The 18,986-nt window shown below is 40.1% G+C and overlaps 1 protein-coding gene across 9 annotated transcripts in view; it reads left to right on the top strand.

The window, feature by feature from the left end:
- Positions 1 to 14,057, top strand: part of GTDC1 (glycosyltransferase like domain containing 1) — a 174,152-nt gene extending 160,095 nt beyond the window's left edge. For 7 of the 9 annotated variants that reach the window (XM_069861584.1, XM_069861583.1, XM_069861590.1 and 4 more), the window contains 3 exons: positions 3,073 to 3,143; positions 3,858 to 3,949; positions 11,013 to 14,057. In XM_069861584.1, the coding sequence (XP_069717685.1) occupies positions 3,073 to 3,143; positions 3,858 to 3,949; positions 11,013 to 11,096 (247 nt within the window). In that variant the 3' untranslated portion in view covers positions 11,097 to 14,057. The other 2 variants (XM_069861586.1, XM_069861587.1) reach the window with 2 other exon arrangements.
- The last annotated feature ends 4,929 nt before the right edge of the window (positions 14,058 to 18,986 follow it).

The following is an 18,986-nucleotide window of genomic DNA, read 5'->3' as shown; positions in this document are numbered from 1 at the left end:
GAGAAAGTGTGCAATTAGGTTTTTATCTGCAGCTACATGATGCATCCTGTGTTTCCGTTTAGAGCATCACCTTGGTGGGTGGTCATCATCTTTCCTTGCACCAAAGTCGTACCTTCTTGACACCACACTTGACGCTGGATGCCTGCTCAAAGACCAAACTTCTGTTATTGTTGAATGCAAAGGAAATAAGAAATGCAACAATCAGCAAAAGACAAAGGCAGACCAGCAGTGTGATTCCAGCAGCCCAGTACATTATGGTTACATTCCATGCGAGTTAAATCACTATGGTAAAATCCTTGGCAGGATTTTTTTTCAATAGTTTATTCATGATGTTCATTATTATGAGCTGTAAAGACTATGAGAATTTCATTTTTTAAATGTCTTATGGAATGTATCACTTTCTTAGATCTTGTAGACATGCTGTGGAAACCATAACATAAAATATGAGTTACTTACAATAACTAATTTTAATCCCATCTGCTAAGTATGACAACATTAGCATTTCCACTTAATTAAAAACACCCTTAAAGCAGCAATGTTTTAATCACTCCATTTTATTTACTCTCCTCTGGTGTCACTTATAATTGTAACTTTTTATTTTTTAATAATGAGGGATTTTTTTTTCTCTGTGCATCACACAAAAAAGTGCTGTCGATAATTAGCAGTCTTCTGTTATTACTAGACTCAGGTGTCACAACTGTGTCTCATCCTCATTACAGTAAAAAATTTCACCTATCAGATTCATTATTGCTAGATAATGCGACTGAGAGCCTTAGCAGGCCCTCCAGAAAAGTAATTCAGCCAAGCAAAATTATCAGCTAATTATATTTAGAATCAAAAGCCCAACAACTATTTGCAGATAAATTGTATGAATTGAAGTGAATAGATCTGAATATTAAGATTCATAGATTTAGCAGATGATTTGTTAATTGGAATAAAAAGGTCATTTACTAGCCATTTTAACAATAGATCAATCGGAACTCTATTTATTATTTAACTAGTACTGCTTAAGCATTGAAATGAAGAATTAATTCTATTATTGTTATGATATTTTTCTGGAAAAGGACAGAAATGCATGGATGTTGGGAAGCTTCCCTCGCTGTCTTCGGGCTAAAGCCTATGTCGATGTGCTGGAGATGCTCTGCCCAGTTTGGGTTAATCTGTCTATAGGTCTTGGCCTCTGAAAGGTGTACAGTCTATAAAAAGACTTAAAGCACTGTAGCAAGGACCTGTCGGAAAATCCCTGTAAATTTTGGTGCAGGAAGGTAGAAAATGAACATGCAAATAAGATGATTTGCAAATGAAAGAATTTGAAAATTTTACTTTTGTCCAGCAAACTAGAGAGGCATTAAATTCAGATTTTACTAATTCATGATCCTGATAGAGGTTTTTCACAAGGGGAAATTGCATACTCAAATGATGACTCAGATTACATCTTGGCCTGCAGTTTTGTTTTAGGGAGCTGTTCATTTTTTTTTCCATGCAGACGATATGATTAAAAAGCAAATATTTTAACATAACTTAGTGATCTGAGCTATTACTGAACTGTCCACAGTTTCACTCTTTTTTTTTTTCTCCTAGATTAAAGAAAACTTTAAAAATCTATTTGCTTTGACACATGACACAATATTTAAGAACTGAAATCATCAATTAAATCACACATCAGAAACATTTCCCTTTGGTAAAAAATATAGTGCTAGACGATGTACACTTTGAAATTGTTGTTAATGTTTAAAATACAATCTGAAGTGCATATGTTATTTTAAAAAAAATCCATAAATTACAAATTTTAAAAGTTTATGGAAAAAAATAGCAATCATTGCTTAGCAAAAGCATTTGCAGAGAAACATGTATCTTTGGGTTTTGTGGATATACATAGTTTTGTAGCATGAAAGCTGAATATGTTATTCTTTATTTCATTTTTTCCTATTTAAAACTGAGCAGATCTAAAGGAAACAGAATTCCTTCTGGGTGCCTGTAATAATGTACCAAACCCGATCTGCACGTGAAGGTAGCAAAAGCCTTTTGACTTGTCACTGAAAATAGAATAGGTGAACGTTGACAAGATTTCAGAATTTTTTTTTTTCTGGAGACTGAGGGAAACTGAAGTTAAAAATAAAACTCTTGTATGATCAACATGTTGGAGGAAATTCAAAGGCTCTCATAAAATAAACATATTTTAAGAAGTGTTTTGAATTTCACTGTAATTTCTGGCCAACAGATATTACAGTTGTATCTTTGGAGGGACGTTATGTCAGATCAATGGTCATTATGCAAAAAAAAAAATAAACTGAAAACTTGATGCCTCAACCCATTCAGTTATTAAAATGCGAACATGAAGAAGATCTCTCGCTGCTACAAACCTTTGCACCACTGGGTCACAATTATAAAATATTTGGCTTTGATGTCACAGGAGATGCGTAAATTCTTCCTTGAAAAGAAACAAGTACGAAGCATCACACACTTCCGCAAAGGAATCTCCTCAGTAGTTATTAAAAAATATAAGAGTTTATGCCCTGAAAAATGAAGTATCCGAGGCATGTGCATAAGCTAAAGTATCCCAGCTGAAGCATGCTGCAAGTTGTTCCGAGGCTGCGTTTAATCGTAACCTTTGGAGTCTTAAAATTGAAGGATAGTATCTGTTCTGGCAGGTATTGGTGCTGGTGTGCATCTGTGTGTACGTACGTATCTATCCAAACGTGCGCACGTCTGCCCTTGTTTTTCTGCAGCATTATTAAGAAAAGCCGTCCATACTTCACCATGTTGTTACATGTGTCTGTCTGCTGATTATAAAATGTGTTAAACAGTATTTAAAAAACAAAAAAATGCAGAGCCGCGCTTTGATTTATTCAGCGAACAAAACATATGCTCGCTGTTCTGTTCTATGTAATTCATATGATCAATAAAATTTTCTTTAAAAAGAGCAACTTTGGCATTTAGAAGGATTGTGCTGCTGAAGAAAAAAATGTTTCACTCTTGCTATATGTAGTCAACCTCAATGCTCTTGCACCAAAAGAAGTTTTTGCCTCACTGATGTCTATTTTTTGTGTCTTTATTATTTCTAATCTTCAGGATCGAAGCTGTATATTGTGGCTGTTATCCGCTGTGTCCCAAAGCCTTGGTGTACCCAGAGATATTTCCAGGTAGCTGCTTTATCGCACATTCTTTTTGCTGAAACGTATTCACGTGCCTGATGCTAAAATATATAAGTTTGAGAATAAACTTGAGCAAAAGCAATTGTTTATTTGGCAAGCCAACATGTTAGTGTTAAGGAAAATTTTATGTGTTTTAATACATTAGACGAAGTTTATATTTGCCATCTGTTCTTTTAAGATAACACAAAAGCAAGTTTTGAAATAGCATTCTTCATTGTTAGCATACACAACCCGTAATGATAGATTTTTGTTAAGAGGTCAGCGGTGCTGCAATGGTTTGCAGATTTTTTGATACACAGGAAAAAAAAAAAAAAAAGAAAAAAAAAAAGAGGCCTGAAAATCATGCCAAATTATTTAAACAATTTAATACTTAATAGTATGCAACTGCAGTACAGGATACACACTAACGTAGTAGCAGTTCTTTGAAAAATCTCATCACTAAATGTATCACATATGCATTGTGTTACATTAGAATAATGTATTTTAATCACCCAAAGGAGATGTCTAAACAGCACAACTACACAGTCTTATTTAGCATTAAACATCCTTGTGAGCTGAGGTAACCTTATAAAATCATGCTTAAATAATGTAAAACACGAGGCGGCACAGAGCAATATGCATTTTTAATTAGTAAAGTGACTAATATCGAGTGTGTGCTTTGAGGTTTTTGTTTCATTAAAAATGTATCTGTTTTTCCTGCAGCTGAATATCTGTATTCTACACCTGAACAGCTTTTTAAAAGGCTTCAGAATTTCTGCAAGAGGCCAGATATTGTAAGGAAACATCTCTATAAGGTAGTTGTTCAGAATAGTTTTACATGATATAATGCCGTATTGAAGTACAAAAGAAAAAAAACCCTTAAAAAAACAACATTTAATTAACATACTAATGTTTAAAGGAAACATGCTAGGGAGGGATATTAGTCGTTACACTAACAAGGATTAATTAAACTAGATGCCAGTTGTATTAACCTAGGTCTTATGAAATACGTGCACTTAATGCATGCTACATGCTTTTTTTTAATTTATTGTTTTCTAAAATGACTGTCCTTTACGTTTGGACCCAAGAGGTTTATAAAAATAAACCTGGATTAATGCAACTCATTAGTTGAAAAGGAAAATAAAAGATCCTACAATTATACTAATGAGGATAAGCCTACCTTCCTATCCTGATTTATTCTGAAGTCCTCAAAAAATGCAGGTGACAGGTATCAGGTAAGATTTCTCTGTCTTTTAGAGTTACTTGAATTATTTTAGTAATTATGACTCTTTTAACATTTTGCTTTTTAACGTTAAAAAGTTTCTTGGAAGCATAATTTACTGTTATTCATCATGTCCTGTTCTTTTGTAGTTATTTCTGTAGAGAAGGTACAGTTTCAGTGGCAGACCCTCCATTCAAGTTTTCATCGAGTGTTCAATGCTAAACCAACTTCCACATTTTTAAGAGGTGTATTTATACTGCTAGGAGTCACACTTTTATTTTTTTAATTACACCATTGTAGATGAAGCACTAAATTTTATATTATTACAGTGAAGAGCTATTATATGCTGCTAGAAAAAAATAACTGCTGTTTTCTGCATGCTGATATGTACACTTACGGCGCTCTCTGAATTTTACAGTCCTGGCTATGCCGTGGGCAGGTTGGATGCACGTTACCCCTGCGCGACAAAGGTGTTTCAGGTTGTGAAAAAAGCTGAATTTAGCTCAAAGTCCTTAAAGGCTTGGGAAAGCAGAGAAATACTCCTCGTGTTACAAATGTGGTTTCTTTAGTGTTCCCGGTCTGCCGCCGTCCAGGAACACTGTTAATGAGCAAGTCAAGTAATCTCCCTCTTAATTTGGAGGCTCATGCTGCCGGCAGACCTAACCCCATCTCTCCACTTTCCTCCCTCTGGGGACCAGAAAGTGTTGAGTCTTGCTGTGAGTTGTCTGCCTCTCCACCCCTTTGCTCACACATGTAGCAGGAGGAGCAAGGGTTCAGCCCACGCCTGACTTTTTTTGTGACCTAAAAATAGACCTTTACATAATGATACATCAAAGATGATGCTGTTTCTGCAGGAAAGAGTTAAACTTCAAGAAAAAAAAAGGAGAGAACCAAAAATGCAATTTAACACCCAATTTCAAGCTCATTATCTTTCATTGTCTATTAACTTGGCAATGGTTCAGAAGGTAGCTCATAATAGTTTAAAATGCTGACTGAACACTTCCAGTGTTAAGCATTACTTCTTGAGTCAATAGTATCGTATAGTTATACATGGTGGCTTCAAAGGGAAAACAGCCCTTAAACGTTTACCTTGACATTTCCCAATGCTTCAAACTCAGCTAATCCTTGCGTTCACGTGGATCTTCTCTCTACGTGTGGATTCCCAGCTCCTAAATGGGGGATTGGTTTGCAGGCGGAAGATGAAGGTGTGTATCCGACCCCTCGTATGTGGACTTGTGCAGCATTAACAGTGCAGCCTCATTCAGATCTTCTGAGCGTTTGAGCTGAACGTCTGCAACAGGTAGCACTGAAGCTGAATGGGGATCGCTTTAAAATGAGTAAAGCAGAGCCTAATCCAAAACCGGTGAGCACCAGAGAAAGGATCCCAGTTGTCTTTAATAGGCTTTGGATCAGCTCGGAGAATACTGTTAGAGTTGTCTTTTTGTACCTACACCCACGTATGCCAAGTCTTCCCTTCACAATGAAACTGTCCGCAAAACCTCCTAGAAGAATGCCAGCTTGCATGTGTGCTGTTAATGTCATTACGGTTGGAACGATGCTGCTTTTAAGGAAGCTGAAACGAGTGAAATCATGAAGGGTACGCGGCACTTCCACTGTATTCTCCCTTTTTTCAGATCAGTGTAATACTATATATACTACAGTGCAATAGAAAAGGGACCCCAGCACAGTGGTGCATACTAACTAGCTACTTTTCTTTCAGAAACCTTCCTGACATGCTCCTTGCCTGAAGTTGATAAAGTAGCTCTGAAGTCTTGAAAGTAAAAATGCTTTAAAAGCAAATAGTGCTTTTCTTTACTGGCCAGGGATTCTGCTTCATAGATCGGGAAGTAATCAACGTCAGAAGTACCCTGAGTTATCCTTTTACATATTGTCGGGGTTTTATTGCGAAGGATATCCATAATAATTAGACAGCGGTCTAATTAACCAGGCAATTTATTCCTGCAGTTGTCCTCAGTGCTTTCGCTGACAAATTTAGGGGCAAAAGGGAGGTAAATGGCAATGGGGCTGTCAGGTTGTGGAGCCGGAGTCAGTGAATTTCCCCATGAAAAAGCACAGACCAAGACATTAAACTGCAGTAGCTTTGATGGAGCAGATTCACGCTGGCAAACTAAGGTGTTCATAATGTAAGCACCTATAAAAACCTTTCCAAATGATGTATTACTTACCCTGTGCATTCTCAGAGCACCCAAGGCTGACTCATTTGCATTTCTACATTGCCTTCCACCAGTTATTAGCAGAAGATTGAGATGAGCGGAATGCAAACCTCATTTGTTATCAATTATTTGTTCTGTTCCAGTTTTATGGAATCAAGCGTTGCTTTCTGTTTCTGGGTATTTTTGGTTGCTGGAGTAAGTGCTAGAATGAAGCAAGCAACAAAACCGGGGCATCGGTTTCTGTCTGAGTACACCATAGGACCTGTCAGTGTCTGCAAGCTCCCTATCTAGTAGAGTTAAAATAAAAAAAAAAGAATAAAATAGGGCAAAGCATTTGTTTCTGCATTATTTTCTCTAAGTTTACCTTTCAGTTGCCTCACTTCGGTTTCTTAATTTAAAACACCATGTATAAAGAGTATACAGTGGAAAGGGACAAGAAGAGTTGCCAAAAGCCAGGCATGGAAGGAGCTGACAACTTTAAATAATCTCTCCCAGCCCTCCCAGCTGAATGAGTGCTGGTTGACATGCTGTCAGCTTCAGTTCCTACAGAAAAATTCTACTCTCACTCATGCTTGTTTAACGGAGAAAAGAATTTGGCCCACTTTCTGACATTCATCTTCTCATTTCCATCACACTACAGAAGCTCACCTGCCTATGAAAAGACACATGGCGTGATTTTTTTTTTTCTCTTTCTTACACCACTGTAGAAGGAAGTCTGCTGAATTCAAAGGGATTAAACTGCTGTAAAATCAAATTAAGATCCCAGTTAGACCGTAGACGTCTGAATTGTTTCCAGTGTCAGGATTTGGCTGTACAGGGCAGTTCTAACAAAACTTTCTTTTTTTTTTTTTCCTTTTTTTTTCCATTCTCTTTTGCTCTGATTTGAGATAAAGCAGTATCTTTGGTATTTCAGGAAAAGATGTGTAAAGGAAAACTGTTCTCGATCCAGCTTTAATACTTAGGCACAGCTAGGAAGGCGGCAGGAGGCATTCTCAGCCTAAAGATACACGGCGCTGGACACGTGGAGATGTGGGGCAGCCTCATGCCAGCTGTCCTTTCAGCCATTCAGCCCTGTTGCAAGGAGCAGTAGTGGTTCACGGTTCTCGTACAGGCCATGTAAGAGCCAGAGATGATGCATTTGCCCTTTTCCTTACCCACTCCCCAGCAAAACTCCAGGAGAAATTAATTTTTCCATAAGGATGCCAACTGCCACTCTGGATCAGCACACCATGTGTTTAATATCATGGTTTTAATAGTGATAAGTGTCAGGTATTTGGGAGAAGGCTGACACAGGTAGAAATAGGGTATTAACAGTCTCCTCTTTGTCTTCTAGAGTTAAGAGATTAGTCCTAACCCAGCACTTGGGGATTTTATCATCTTTCATAACCCTTTAGTATTAAGTATTGCCGGGCTGTACAGAACAGTTCTCCACTTGGCATTTGGCCCTCGGACACCCCTATTCTTGTCTTTCATATTTTCAGACTGCAAAGGAGGTCATTGTGTGTTTACAGACGATGTTAAAAGAATTTCCTTCAATTGGCTCAGGGTTTCCCCACCTTCAGTTGCGCTAAGCATTGTCTGGTTTTGGAGTCGGTCACCCTAAAGCAGAAGCTCCCTGTCCAGCTTTTCTGTTCCGTTCATTATTTTATAAACATTTGTCAAACACTTATAGTATCCCGTTCTTTTTAGTCTCTCCTCGCGAATGTTATTCCATGTTTATATTCCAATCTTTCATCATTCAAGCAATTTTGATGCTCGAGAGCTGTTTTTGTGCTGGTGTGATCATTGCTTTACAGAGCATTCTGGGCCATGCCATCAGTTTATGCGATATGTGTTGTACTCTGATAATTTTCAACCTGTTCCTTATGGAGCAAACCATACTGTTTACTTTTTAATGGTGAATGTATATTGAGCAGATGTTTGCTTACAGTGTTCTCCAGATCTTTTGTCCTGAGCTGATAAAGTTAATTTAGAGCTTTATAGGGTATGCAAATAGTACAAATATTTCCATCTATCCTGATGGCTTTCTGTTCCTCAGCAGAGCATGTTCACAGAGGAAAAAAGAAAGCATTGTGTTGGATTTGTGTTTCTACCTGGTTAGCATTAGGTGCAAGTCAGAAGAAGCATGAAAGGGGAACTTGTATATACCATGAGGATTTCTTATGTGAAAGAAAACCTTGGTTACTTATTTAGAACATAGAATTGCGGAGTGATTAAGGAGGGTCATCTGTTCAGCCTTTACTCAAAGGAGGGCCAGCTTCAAAGTACAATTCAAACCTTCAAATCCAACTTCAAAGTTGGATTAAGTGGTTCAGGGTCACATCCTGATTTCACTGAAGTCTTGACATTTTTCATTACCGTAGGTGAGGCCGATATAGGTGTAGTCCAGCTAGCTTGGGAGGTTCACACAGGTGGAAAGATCTGCTGGACTAGAGGACACAATTTTTGGGTCAACCTTAGGTCTTCAAGCAGCATGTGAGTCTGGAAGCAGCTATGGTAGAGTGAGGTTTGCCAGTGAATCCATATCCCCACCGTGGAAAAAATGAGCCAGCAGGTAAGGTGTTGAAGTTGCCTGCTAGGTAATTCTGGGATCCAGCCATACGCATGTAGATGTAGATATAAGTATCCATACACTTGTATATATGTGTTTTCTGAATCTCAACTTCCCTCAGGGCATGCCTTGCTCTTGGCTCTCTGAGATGTATATATAGGAGATTTCAGCTCTCCGAAAATGTTGGTCTATAGCTCGTAGCAGTTGGTTGCACTTGTAGAGCAGGAAGAAAGTATTCATTAAGAAAACAGTTATGTGCGCATCCTTCAGCATAAACACCAAGACTTTGAACTTTTTTATTGTAACAAAATTAGGTAGTTTCCAATGTAGTTTTAGAAAGCAAATGAAAACTAGCAGATGAACCGCAGCTGCTGCACAGCGGTAGGTAGAGAAACGGGTCAAAGGAAATATGATGGACTTTGAAAGAAAAGTTGCAAAAAAGCATGAAATTTTAATTTTTTTAGTAAAGTATATTCAAATTACCTTGAGAAAGAAAACTTGAAATGGTTTTCCTGCTGTTGTAGTTGCTCAGCGTGTTCTGAGCCGTCCTATGCAAGGTACCCGCCACAGTATCTTGCAGTGATTCACATCCAACATTGGATGGGTTTTTCTGTTTAAAGACAGGAAGAATGAAATGGGGTTTAAAAGGCTGATGTATGAAATTTCAGAACAGACCAGCTGGTTCAGGGAAATGCTGCTACTCTACTGGAGAGAATTCTGTAGCTCTGGCTTGGACCTCACAGTGCACGCAGTCGATGTGAACCAGTGTTCACATGGAAGGAGCAGAGTTAATTTGACCCAATACAAATTGGCTCTGTAGATTTTGCTTTCTTGCCTAGCAAATTTCAGGTTTTGTGCTGAAAAATAATCCCTAATTCTTAGTTTTGTGAAGGTAATTTCAAAAAATGTATGCCAAATCAGTACTGAGATTGCCAGATTTATTCTGATACCACTTCTGAATAGATGAACAGTCCTTATTAAATTCTAAAGGTTAACTCTGGAGTCTAATGATGGCAGAGTAGATATTATTTACTTCAGTTCTGATCTTAGGACACAAAATACAAAATACTTGATTATATCATAAAGAATGGTGTACTGCTACTGACGTCTTATTATGCTGCCTGTTCTTCATTGGGAGAGCTTGCTTTATGTGAAAACTTTGCTCCTTTTGTTGGTTTTATCTCTGTGTATTTAGAGACCATTGACTGAATCATATTAGGAAAAAATTTTTCACAGAAAGGGTCATTGGGCACTGGAACAGGCTGCCCAGGGAGGGGGTTGATTCACCTTCCCTGGAGGTGTTTAAGGCACAGGTGGACGAGGTGCTGAGGGATATGGTTTAGTGTTTGATAGGAATGGTTGGACTCGATGATCCGGTGGGTCTCTTCCAACCTGGTTATTCTATGATTCTATGATTCTATGATTATATTCTGTGAAAAAAAAAATGAATGTCCAGGCCTTTGTACCCCAAAAATAAAATGAGTTGAATTTATTCTCTCCAAGATTACTCTAAAGTAAATCCCAGGAACCAGATGATAGATGGTCAAGCAGGGGAATTACTCTCTTCCTCCTGCCGGTTCCTGGTTCTGCCACATCTGAGGGTGAGAGGGGCAGGTCGGTCCCTGCGGGTGTTTAGTCCTTGACGTGTCCTCTCAGACTGCCAGTAAAGCAGAAAGACATTTGATGATGCTAATCCAGGAGCAAATAACCTGGGGCTGCCAACCGGCTTACCTGTCTTAAAAAATAAATGTTGAATTCACCCTGTTTCCAACTAATGCTGCGTAAGCGTTCTCGGACCAACTCCCTTCTACCGTGCCTGGAAATAGCGTGTCTTGCAGAGCATTTCGGCACAGAGGCACGCGAGAAGCATCCCTTTTGTGTCCCAGCCTCTAACGTGGCTTCGTGCGCTTTTCTCTTCTGCTTCCTCGTAGGGCGAGACGGCTGGGTTTTCTTGGGCAGCGCTCGGCGGTAAATTCAGGTCTCTGCTCGCAGCAGAACCGAGGGAAGATTTGTGACAGATGGGGCTAAGTCACAAACTTGCAGCCTCAGGCAGAATTGTGGAAGTTTCCAGAGTGTGCCCATATTTACCTGATCAGAGAGAAAAGAAAATCTGCAGAGGAAGCCGAGCCTGGCTGCTTGTCATAGCTGACACAGAGCCATCTGCCACAAACCTGTGGCGGCTTCAGATCTCCAATCCCTGCCACCACCCCAGCTCAAATTAAATACAGATTCTTAGAGACGTTATGATGGTTACACATGTCCTCGGCATCACATGCAGGAGACTGTTCAAAAAAAATATGTGGCCTGTTGTATAACCGCACTCATGTATCCCATATGTGGTGCCACATTGAATTTCCGGTTGAATCTGTTTTTATCCTTTGTACTGGATGACATGGTGCCTGAATTCTTTCTTTTCGCCGACACGATGGCAGCCAAGCTGCAGCTTCAAACGCTCACACTTGGCTGAGTTTCTACCTAGGTTGCCAGGTTATCATTGGAGCCTTATTGTGTCCTCCAAGGGCCACAGGGCCTGAAAGGAGGATCCGAACGCTGCCGGACTAATTGGGCAGCCATCTCTGGGTTGTTTGGAGGCAAAGGGCTGCTTTAGCACTTTGCTTTTGCTTTTTTTTTTTTTTTTTCCCTTTTTTGCAAATTAATGACTCTCTGGCACAGGGGTTTTTAAGTGAAGGTATTAATAAGGGGTCTGGCAGGTAATCCCATGATTCACAGAGTTACATTTGCATTTAATTAATCTTAAAGAAAGCTGAAAGATAAACAGCTGTAATTCAAACTAGCATGGGAAATATGCTACATGGTGCCATCTATCCGATAAAATGAAAGCCGAGACACTTGTTTTATTTCTCTCAAGGATGGAGAACAAACAGATAACGGTCAAAATACTTCCAATAAAAACCAGTAGTTTAAATGTAACGGCAGTTCATCAAGAATCTTTGCATCCAGTTACAGACACAGTCTTTTAAAGATAAATCACTTATGATTCCAGCAGTCAAGCTGCTATATTTGTTGATGTAAAATGTTTTGAAGATGTAGATTGTACAATAAATTTTTAATAAAGTGCCCACTGCAATTTTTAATTAGCATATCTCATTCATGTATAAGTGTGTACATCTATCTGTATGTTTATCACTATGCATATCCTTGTGTCAGAGTCAATGAATGCAATTGTGTCTTTATCTGATGAAGTAGAATCTGTTTTGCAAGTGATAATAAAACGTTATGACAATTCCGAGATTTTCAAATCCGCTCTGGGAAGAAGGAAGGAAGAAGAGGACTCTCAGTGAGGCATTATGATGCGAAGTCCAGTAAGACCTCTCTGCGGACAGGTATGGGTTTAGAGTCGCTTCTTTCCCTGTCGTGGCCAGCTGTCACCCAGCAGCAGACATCAGCATCTTTCCTTTGCCCATCCACCATCTACAGCAGGTGAAAGGCATGGGCTGGTCCCCCTCCACACACGTGGCTTTGTGCCTTCTGACACCATCTGGATGCTGAGCCGTCCTTTTTCAGTGTGAGCGAGACCATGTGGTACCTCTCTTTAAAGTTACTCCATTAAGCGATCAAAAAACCCAAGGGAGATCCAACGGTAAGTGTTCAGATATTTTCCTAGCACTGCACAGTTATAATTTTGCAGCAATCATCTGCCTTCTGTGCTGGTTCCTCCTCATTGCTGCTTGACCAAAGCCCAGCATCTAGGCATTTAGGTTGCTTGAGTAGAAGTTGTCTTCTCAAGACGGTGCGTAGGTGCAGTAATCATAGTTGGAGAGTTAAGTAACAGGACTGCTTTGCCCTTCTTACCAGAGTGTATCCTAAATGCTCGTTGATGTTATCACAACTTGCACTGACAAGGAAGTTTTTTGGTTTTGCTGATGAGGAAACTGAGGCATGTCATAATTAAAGCGAATTGGTTTGACTTTCACAGTGAGTCATTCTCCAAACCAAAAAAAGGGAAAGAGGAGATGCTGTGACATTGTGCTGAGGTTTGTGGTGAACAGACTCAGCACACCGAAGCTCTGTGATTTCAGCTGAAGGCTCCAGCTGTCCTCAGTGCTCACCGTGATCTGAACCATGACTGAAGGAAGTCTCACCCATCTCCTTGGTGAGGTGGTGTTCTGCCTTGGGTTATTCACTGATCAGCTATACTTTAAACATCCCCAGCTCAGTTTGGTAAACGAGGCTTCATCTTGATGGATAAATTTCTCTCTGAGTTACGAAAATAATATTTTATAATAGAAACACTGCGAGAACTTTAATTGCAGGGTAATAAATAGCAATGCTGCATTATCTTCTGATACTTCTTTACATTCTTAGCAAAGACACACAGCTGCTCTAGAGCAAGGATGAAAATATCCTTACCACAACTCCTGGGATCTTCAGGTTGGCCTCACTCTGGGGGCCACCCTGGCCTTCTTCAAGGTCCTCTGTCAATAGGGTGACGTAGGGCTTCCAGGCAGTCGGAGGAAATATTCCCTGAAGTCTGAGGTAGTTTTTCCCCACCAGCCGCTCTAGACTGAAACAACCTGAGGAGTTTTGCCTTGCAGTTTCTGAAGATCAAATGAGACAGCCTCTCTGTACTGCTTCATTTAAAGCCTTCATTTCTAAAGGTCAGAAAGACAAATTGGGATCTCGGTCCCGTTGTTCCTACACACATGAGCAAGCGGTGAATGCAGGGACCTAATCTCATGAGGAAAATTACAGAATTAGCCCTTGACTTACTTCATATTTATTGATGTTTCCCCTGCATTGACACAGCGACTGCAAGCGCTTTGATACAAGTTTTGGTGCAGAGTTAAAGCCCAATGGTTGTTACCAACTCCTGCCAGTCTCACCAGGCAGTGCTCTGACCAGACATCTCCTTGCCTCCTGCATCAATAACAGGCCAGGCACCTAATCCTACAATCCTTTCATCTTAGTATTCAAGATCACAGGAAACACAGGTTTATTCCACATGAGAATTGTCTTTTCCCATATAATAGAAAAGAAAATCCTAAAATAACCAGGGAATTTTGTAGCAAACTGTTTCCAGCATTCCTAGCCCTGCTCTGGTCGAGCGGCAGGGACCACGAGGAGCCGTGGTGTGGACTGGCTTCCAGCCGCGTTTGCAGCATCGAGACCTCTGACTTAGCTCAAAGCTGTTCTGAATTAGGAGGCTAGATTTTTCTAATTGCGTTTTTAAAGACCGAGCCAGCAGTTCGTTAGAAATCATGGAGCGAATTCTGCTTCTCTATTACACCGCTACAAATCTTGAATGAATTTATATCAGGATAAGTGGGAGGGTAGAATGTACCTCCCATATTGTTCCTCAGATTATTAAAAGTTAAAGGGCCTTGAAAATTAAATTCACCTTTCCCCATCCAAGCTGTTTACTTTGTTTTTCGCTCCAGTCAGGACAGTTGAAATGAATTAGTCAGTCTCATTTCTGCTCATAGTCACTTTTAAGTTTGGTTCTCATGTACTAGCCCAAGACTAGTTTGTGTGGAAAAGACTAGAGGGCATTTTCTTTCAAACAAATTGTTTTCATGGGGATAATTTCCTAAAGAATTGTATTAGAACCTTTCCATGAATCCTTGATTTCACACACACACACACACAAAAAAATTCCTCTTCTATATCCTTGATCTGGGGGACTTTGCAATTCTTTATTTGCAGATATAAATGAGCACCTTAATGAAAGTCCTTGAGAATTTCCCCCTCTAATAGGCTGACCTGATTTAACTGGAATACTTTTTAAGTGATTCAGCTTGGTAAACGAGGTTTCGTCTTGAAGGAAAATTTTCCCTCTGAGTTATGAACCTTTGCAAATAAGGTTTTATAATAGAAACACTGTCAGAACTTTAATTATAGGGTAATAAATAGCAACGCTGCATTATCTTCTGATATTTCTTTACCTCTTTAGCGAGGATACGCAGCTGTTGCTGGAAACTGATAATCAAGTGCTGGATAACTGAGTTACAACTTATCACCCTCCCTCCGTGGAAGCAGCAGCAGCGGCGAGCGCTTCACGGGAAGGAGGCACGGGATGCGGCTGCTGGAGCACAGGGATGCTGGAGATGCAGGACCCAGGGAGCAGCTGCTTTCAGGGTGAACCAGTTGCTCGAAGCTCTATCTGACATGGAGAGGAGTGGGACAATGACACCCAGTATCCCACCCTGGGGAAAAGGCTTCTCCCACCCTGGCGAGGCTGAAAAGGATCGAGGTGGGGGCAGAGATGGGAAGATGCAGGCAGGAGCGCACCCCGGCTTGTCTTGAAAATGAGATTCCTTTTTAATATTTCTGTGTACAGATGGAAAAAATACAATAGTTCCCCCCTCAGTGGCTTTTCCACGGGTGCGGAGTGGCTGCTTTCCACACAGCCCGCGCGCCTCTGGCTACGCGGCTCCATCTCTCCTAAGCTTAGGCATCCGTGCTCCAAAAAGGAAAACCCCAACCAAACAAAAAATACCCCCGAATCCCGAAAGAGAACAGTGAGGAGGAAGGGGAGGGATGCATTGCGAGGGGCTTAACCCTTGGAGCTTTGAAGAGAAAACAAGGAAATACATTGGGAAGGCATGTCTGTAAACAATGATAATTAGCCTTTTCAAAAATCATAACACTGATTAAAATCTCTGATTCATTATTTATTCATCACAGAACCTCTTTGCAGACCTGGGAATAGTGATTAAAACCTAAGTGCTTCTCAGTTTTGCACAGCGAAGGAGGCAGCTAAAAAGGGGTTAAAATGGAGAGGAAAGAGGAAACTGAGCAAACAGAATTCTTCTTTTAAGAACCAATACTTTCTGGCAGGAATACTCCCATTCCCCCAAATTTTGGTATTATGAAAATGTTTCTCATACTAAGTACAAGTGTTAGACTGAATCCAGTTGGTACTAAAATTGCAAACACACTTTCACTCCTTGAAAAGCCAACAGAAAGGAACTTCTTTTAACTCCATAATAGCGGGTTATATAGTAAATGAACAACTGATGGTCAACTGGCCAATTATGGTATAAATATCCGTTGTTTACAGTGAGGTGTTAAATGAGCCTTTCGAGCACAAAGGATCAGACTGTCTAAGCTACAATTTGTGCTTCATCCCATTATGTCTCCCCTAAAAAGGCCCGTGCTATTGTAGGTAATGTGCGCGCAGAACATATTTCTTTCTGTTGATTTTAGTTTGCTTTAATTCAATACACACTCTTGTTTACTTTTTAAAATTTAAATAAATGTCAGCATTGTATAATTTCTATGTTAACAAAGCAGTGAGCAAAATCCCTTGTATGTTTATAAAATATTATTGTTTAATTCACATAGTTTAGGAATTCCAAATGTTGAGAATAGGAAGGAGGCCAAATACCATCTGTTTATAACTATGATGCATCATCATATGTGTACTTTAAAAAAGAAGAGGAAAAAAAAGCTTGGTCAATCATGCCACTGTTCTATCTGCTAGGAATATGGTGAGGATTTAAAATCACTCTGTGCAATTTGCAAGAAATTTCAGTGCGGTTTAATTCTAAGCAGGGATGTTACAGGAGTTGCTCACGTCTGTGTTCCTGTCACATGAACTGCATGAAATACTCGCGTGCCTCAACTACTGCAGGCATGAACTCAATCACTTTCTCTCAGCCTCAATATTCCCTCCTTTGAGGCAACAAGGAACATAAAAATGGAAGATTTTTTTTTTAAAACTCCTTATTAGTTTTGAGGAGAGGGTGGATATTAATTTTCAACTGATTCATGCATTCATGTTCCTGGATTTTTAAGGATGGGATAATTCTGTAGCCTGTCTTGCAAAACACAGGCCATACACCATCATTCAGCTGTTTCTGCAAATGTTTTTTTTAAAAAAAAATGAATGTCAAATTCTAGTACTTTTGACTCCAAGTTAAAATAGGTCCTTGTTAAAAATAATACATTCCATACTATTGAGTTGCATGTACTGTGCATTTAAAGAGAAGGTAGTCTGCAGGCTTAAAAACAAAGAGAGTGTCTCCAAGTTAAGTAGATAAGAAGATTTTTTTTTCCAAACCCAAGTTAATTAGCTAGGACGTCAAGCCTCATAGATGTCTTCCTACCTTTCAAGGGCTGAAGAATCCCCAGTAAATGTACTTAAACTTCCTAGCAAGGGCCAGTGAGATGAATGCAGAGATTAGGGTGAGTATTACCGTGCCTTCTCAGTGCATCCCAGCTGCAGTTCATCCTACTATTGATAATGATGCTTGGAGGTGGCTTCTGAAACTCACATATGGGGTCCTTTCCCCAAGGATGAGGAATAATAGCGGCACTCAGGTGGTGCGGGGAGGGTAAGAACAGATTTGTAGTTATCTTTGCCTGGTGCGTGGTGACTTTTTGGTTGTGCTGATTTACTAACCAGAGAGGTACATTCAGGACGAGGGCTGTAATTCTCTGCTGCAGCGGGAGTTTGGTGTTTTGTGTTAACAAACAGGGGTGGAAAAAAAAGCACAGGTGAAAGGAATAACGTCTGGGCTTGCTGGAACCCAGCCCTGGCAGAATGCTGGTGCAGTATGAAACGTCTTGTGGCCAAACTCTAAGCAATTTCTGTAATACCACAATTTAGCATACTATACGCTGCGCTGAAATGCCTGGGACTTTGTTTTTGAACTTCTTCCTTTCTACTGTTACATTTAACTTGTAGCATCTTGAATTACTTAGCTACACCCAGACAGAAACTTACAGCTTCTTTAGCTCTATGTACAGCACCAAGCTGTTACTGCTAAAAACTGGCCATCACAGGGTGGAAGTCCTTTCCAGTCCTTTCCTATATCTTTTCATCGTACTTTTCTGAGATAGTTTACTATCTTGAAAGATTTTTTTTTTTTTTTTCGGACTAGAAAAAGGAAATGCCTTACCTTTCTTAAGTAACCTCTGTGGAGCTGGTTCCATCAACAGAGATAATTTGCTGCTGTGTAGTATGTAGCCTGGCTCACACTGACACTACAGGAGTGAAAAGCAGGAGAAAAAGACAACTTTTGTCACTGCAGTTTGAAAAGATGCACAAATGTAAAATGCATACATTCCCAGCTCAAAAAGTGGTTCTGTGTGTTCTATGCCAGGTTCAGACATGCATTCCTGTATATTACTTTGTATTTTCCATGGCTATGCGATCCTTGGTGTCTCAAGCTGAGATAGCGATCGAAAGGGCAGATTGTCCAATTATGATGTGCATACCTGTCCACAAGGAATTATATAGAACCCTCATACTCATTTATCACTTCATTTTCACAGGCTGGAATAGTTTTATGAGATACACCGTTTCTAAATATCATGTTCATTGCATGCTTGGTTTCATGCAGTTCCTGGAGAGCCAGTGTGGAGGGGCAGGTATTTCTTACCCAAGCACAGATGTAAATTCTATATAAGGAACTGTGGTTGAGGTGATGCCCCACAATGCAGTGGGTATATCTGCTCTACATCAAGGTGAGCAGTCACTGGTACTGGAGTTGCGGCCAACAGCTTTCCATCCAGCAACTGTCTGAGGGTAGTTGCATTTGCTGCTTGTCAGAACAGCAAACAAAATGCACACCAGGTGTAGGGCATGTGGTAACTCACAGGGAAAATATATTCCCTGGTGCATCACACTGACTTCTAATACCCTTTTGGGGTCTAAACACCTTGCGTTCCTTCTAGCAGTGGTAGCTGAGGGCATTCATCATCTCACAAGCTCCCAGGCATTAACATTTAACCATCCTATAATTTGGTTTTTGAGTGAAAGCAGGGAGATTAATAAACTTAATCTAGCATTCACACAGATTTGAGGACAGCTGACCTCTGCCCTCTAGAGACCCAGTCTCATTTAAGAATCTGCATCTGAGAGAGCCCCTACAGTTCTAATGTTGCAGTGAGCCCTGTCTCCCATGGGCTGCAGCGTATCACCCTCTATGTCTGCAGCA

The sequence above is a fragment of the Phaenicophaeus curvirostris genome, chromosome 7 (genome assembly GCF_032191515.1).
Source record: "Phaenicophaeus curvirostris isolate KB17595 chromosome 7, BPBGC_Pcur_1.0, whole genome shotgun sequence".
Taxonomy (NCBI): Eukaryota; Metazoa; Chordata; class Aves; order Cuculiformes; family Cuculidae; genus Phaenicophaeus; species Phaenicophaeus curvirostris.
Note: the sequence above shows the minus strand (reverse complement) of the source record. Positions and strands in the feature narration are given on the sequence as shown.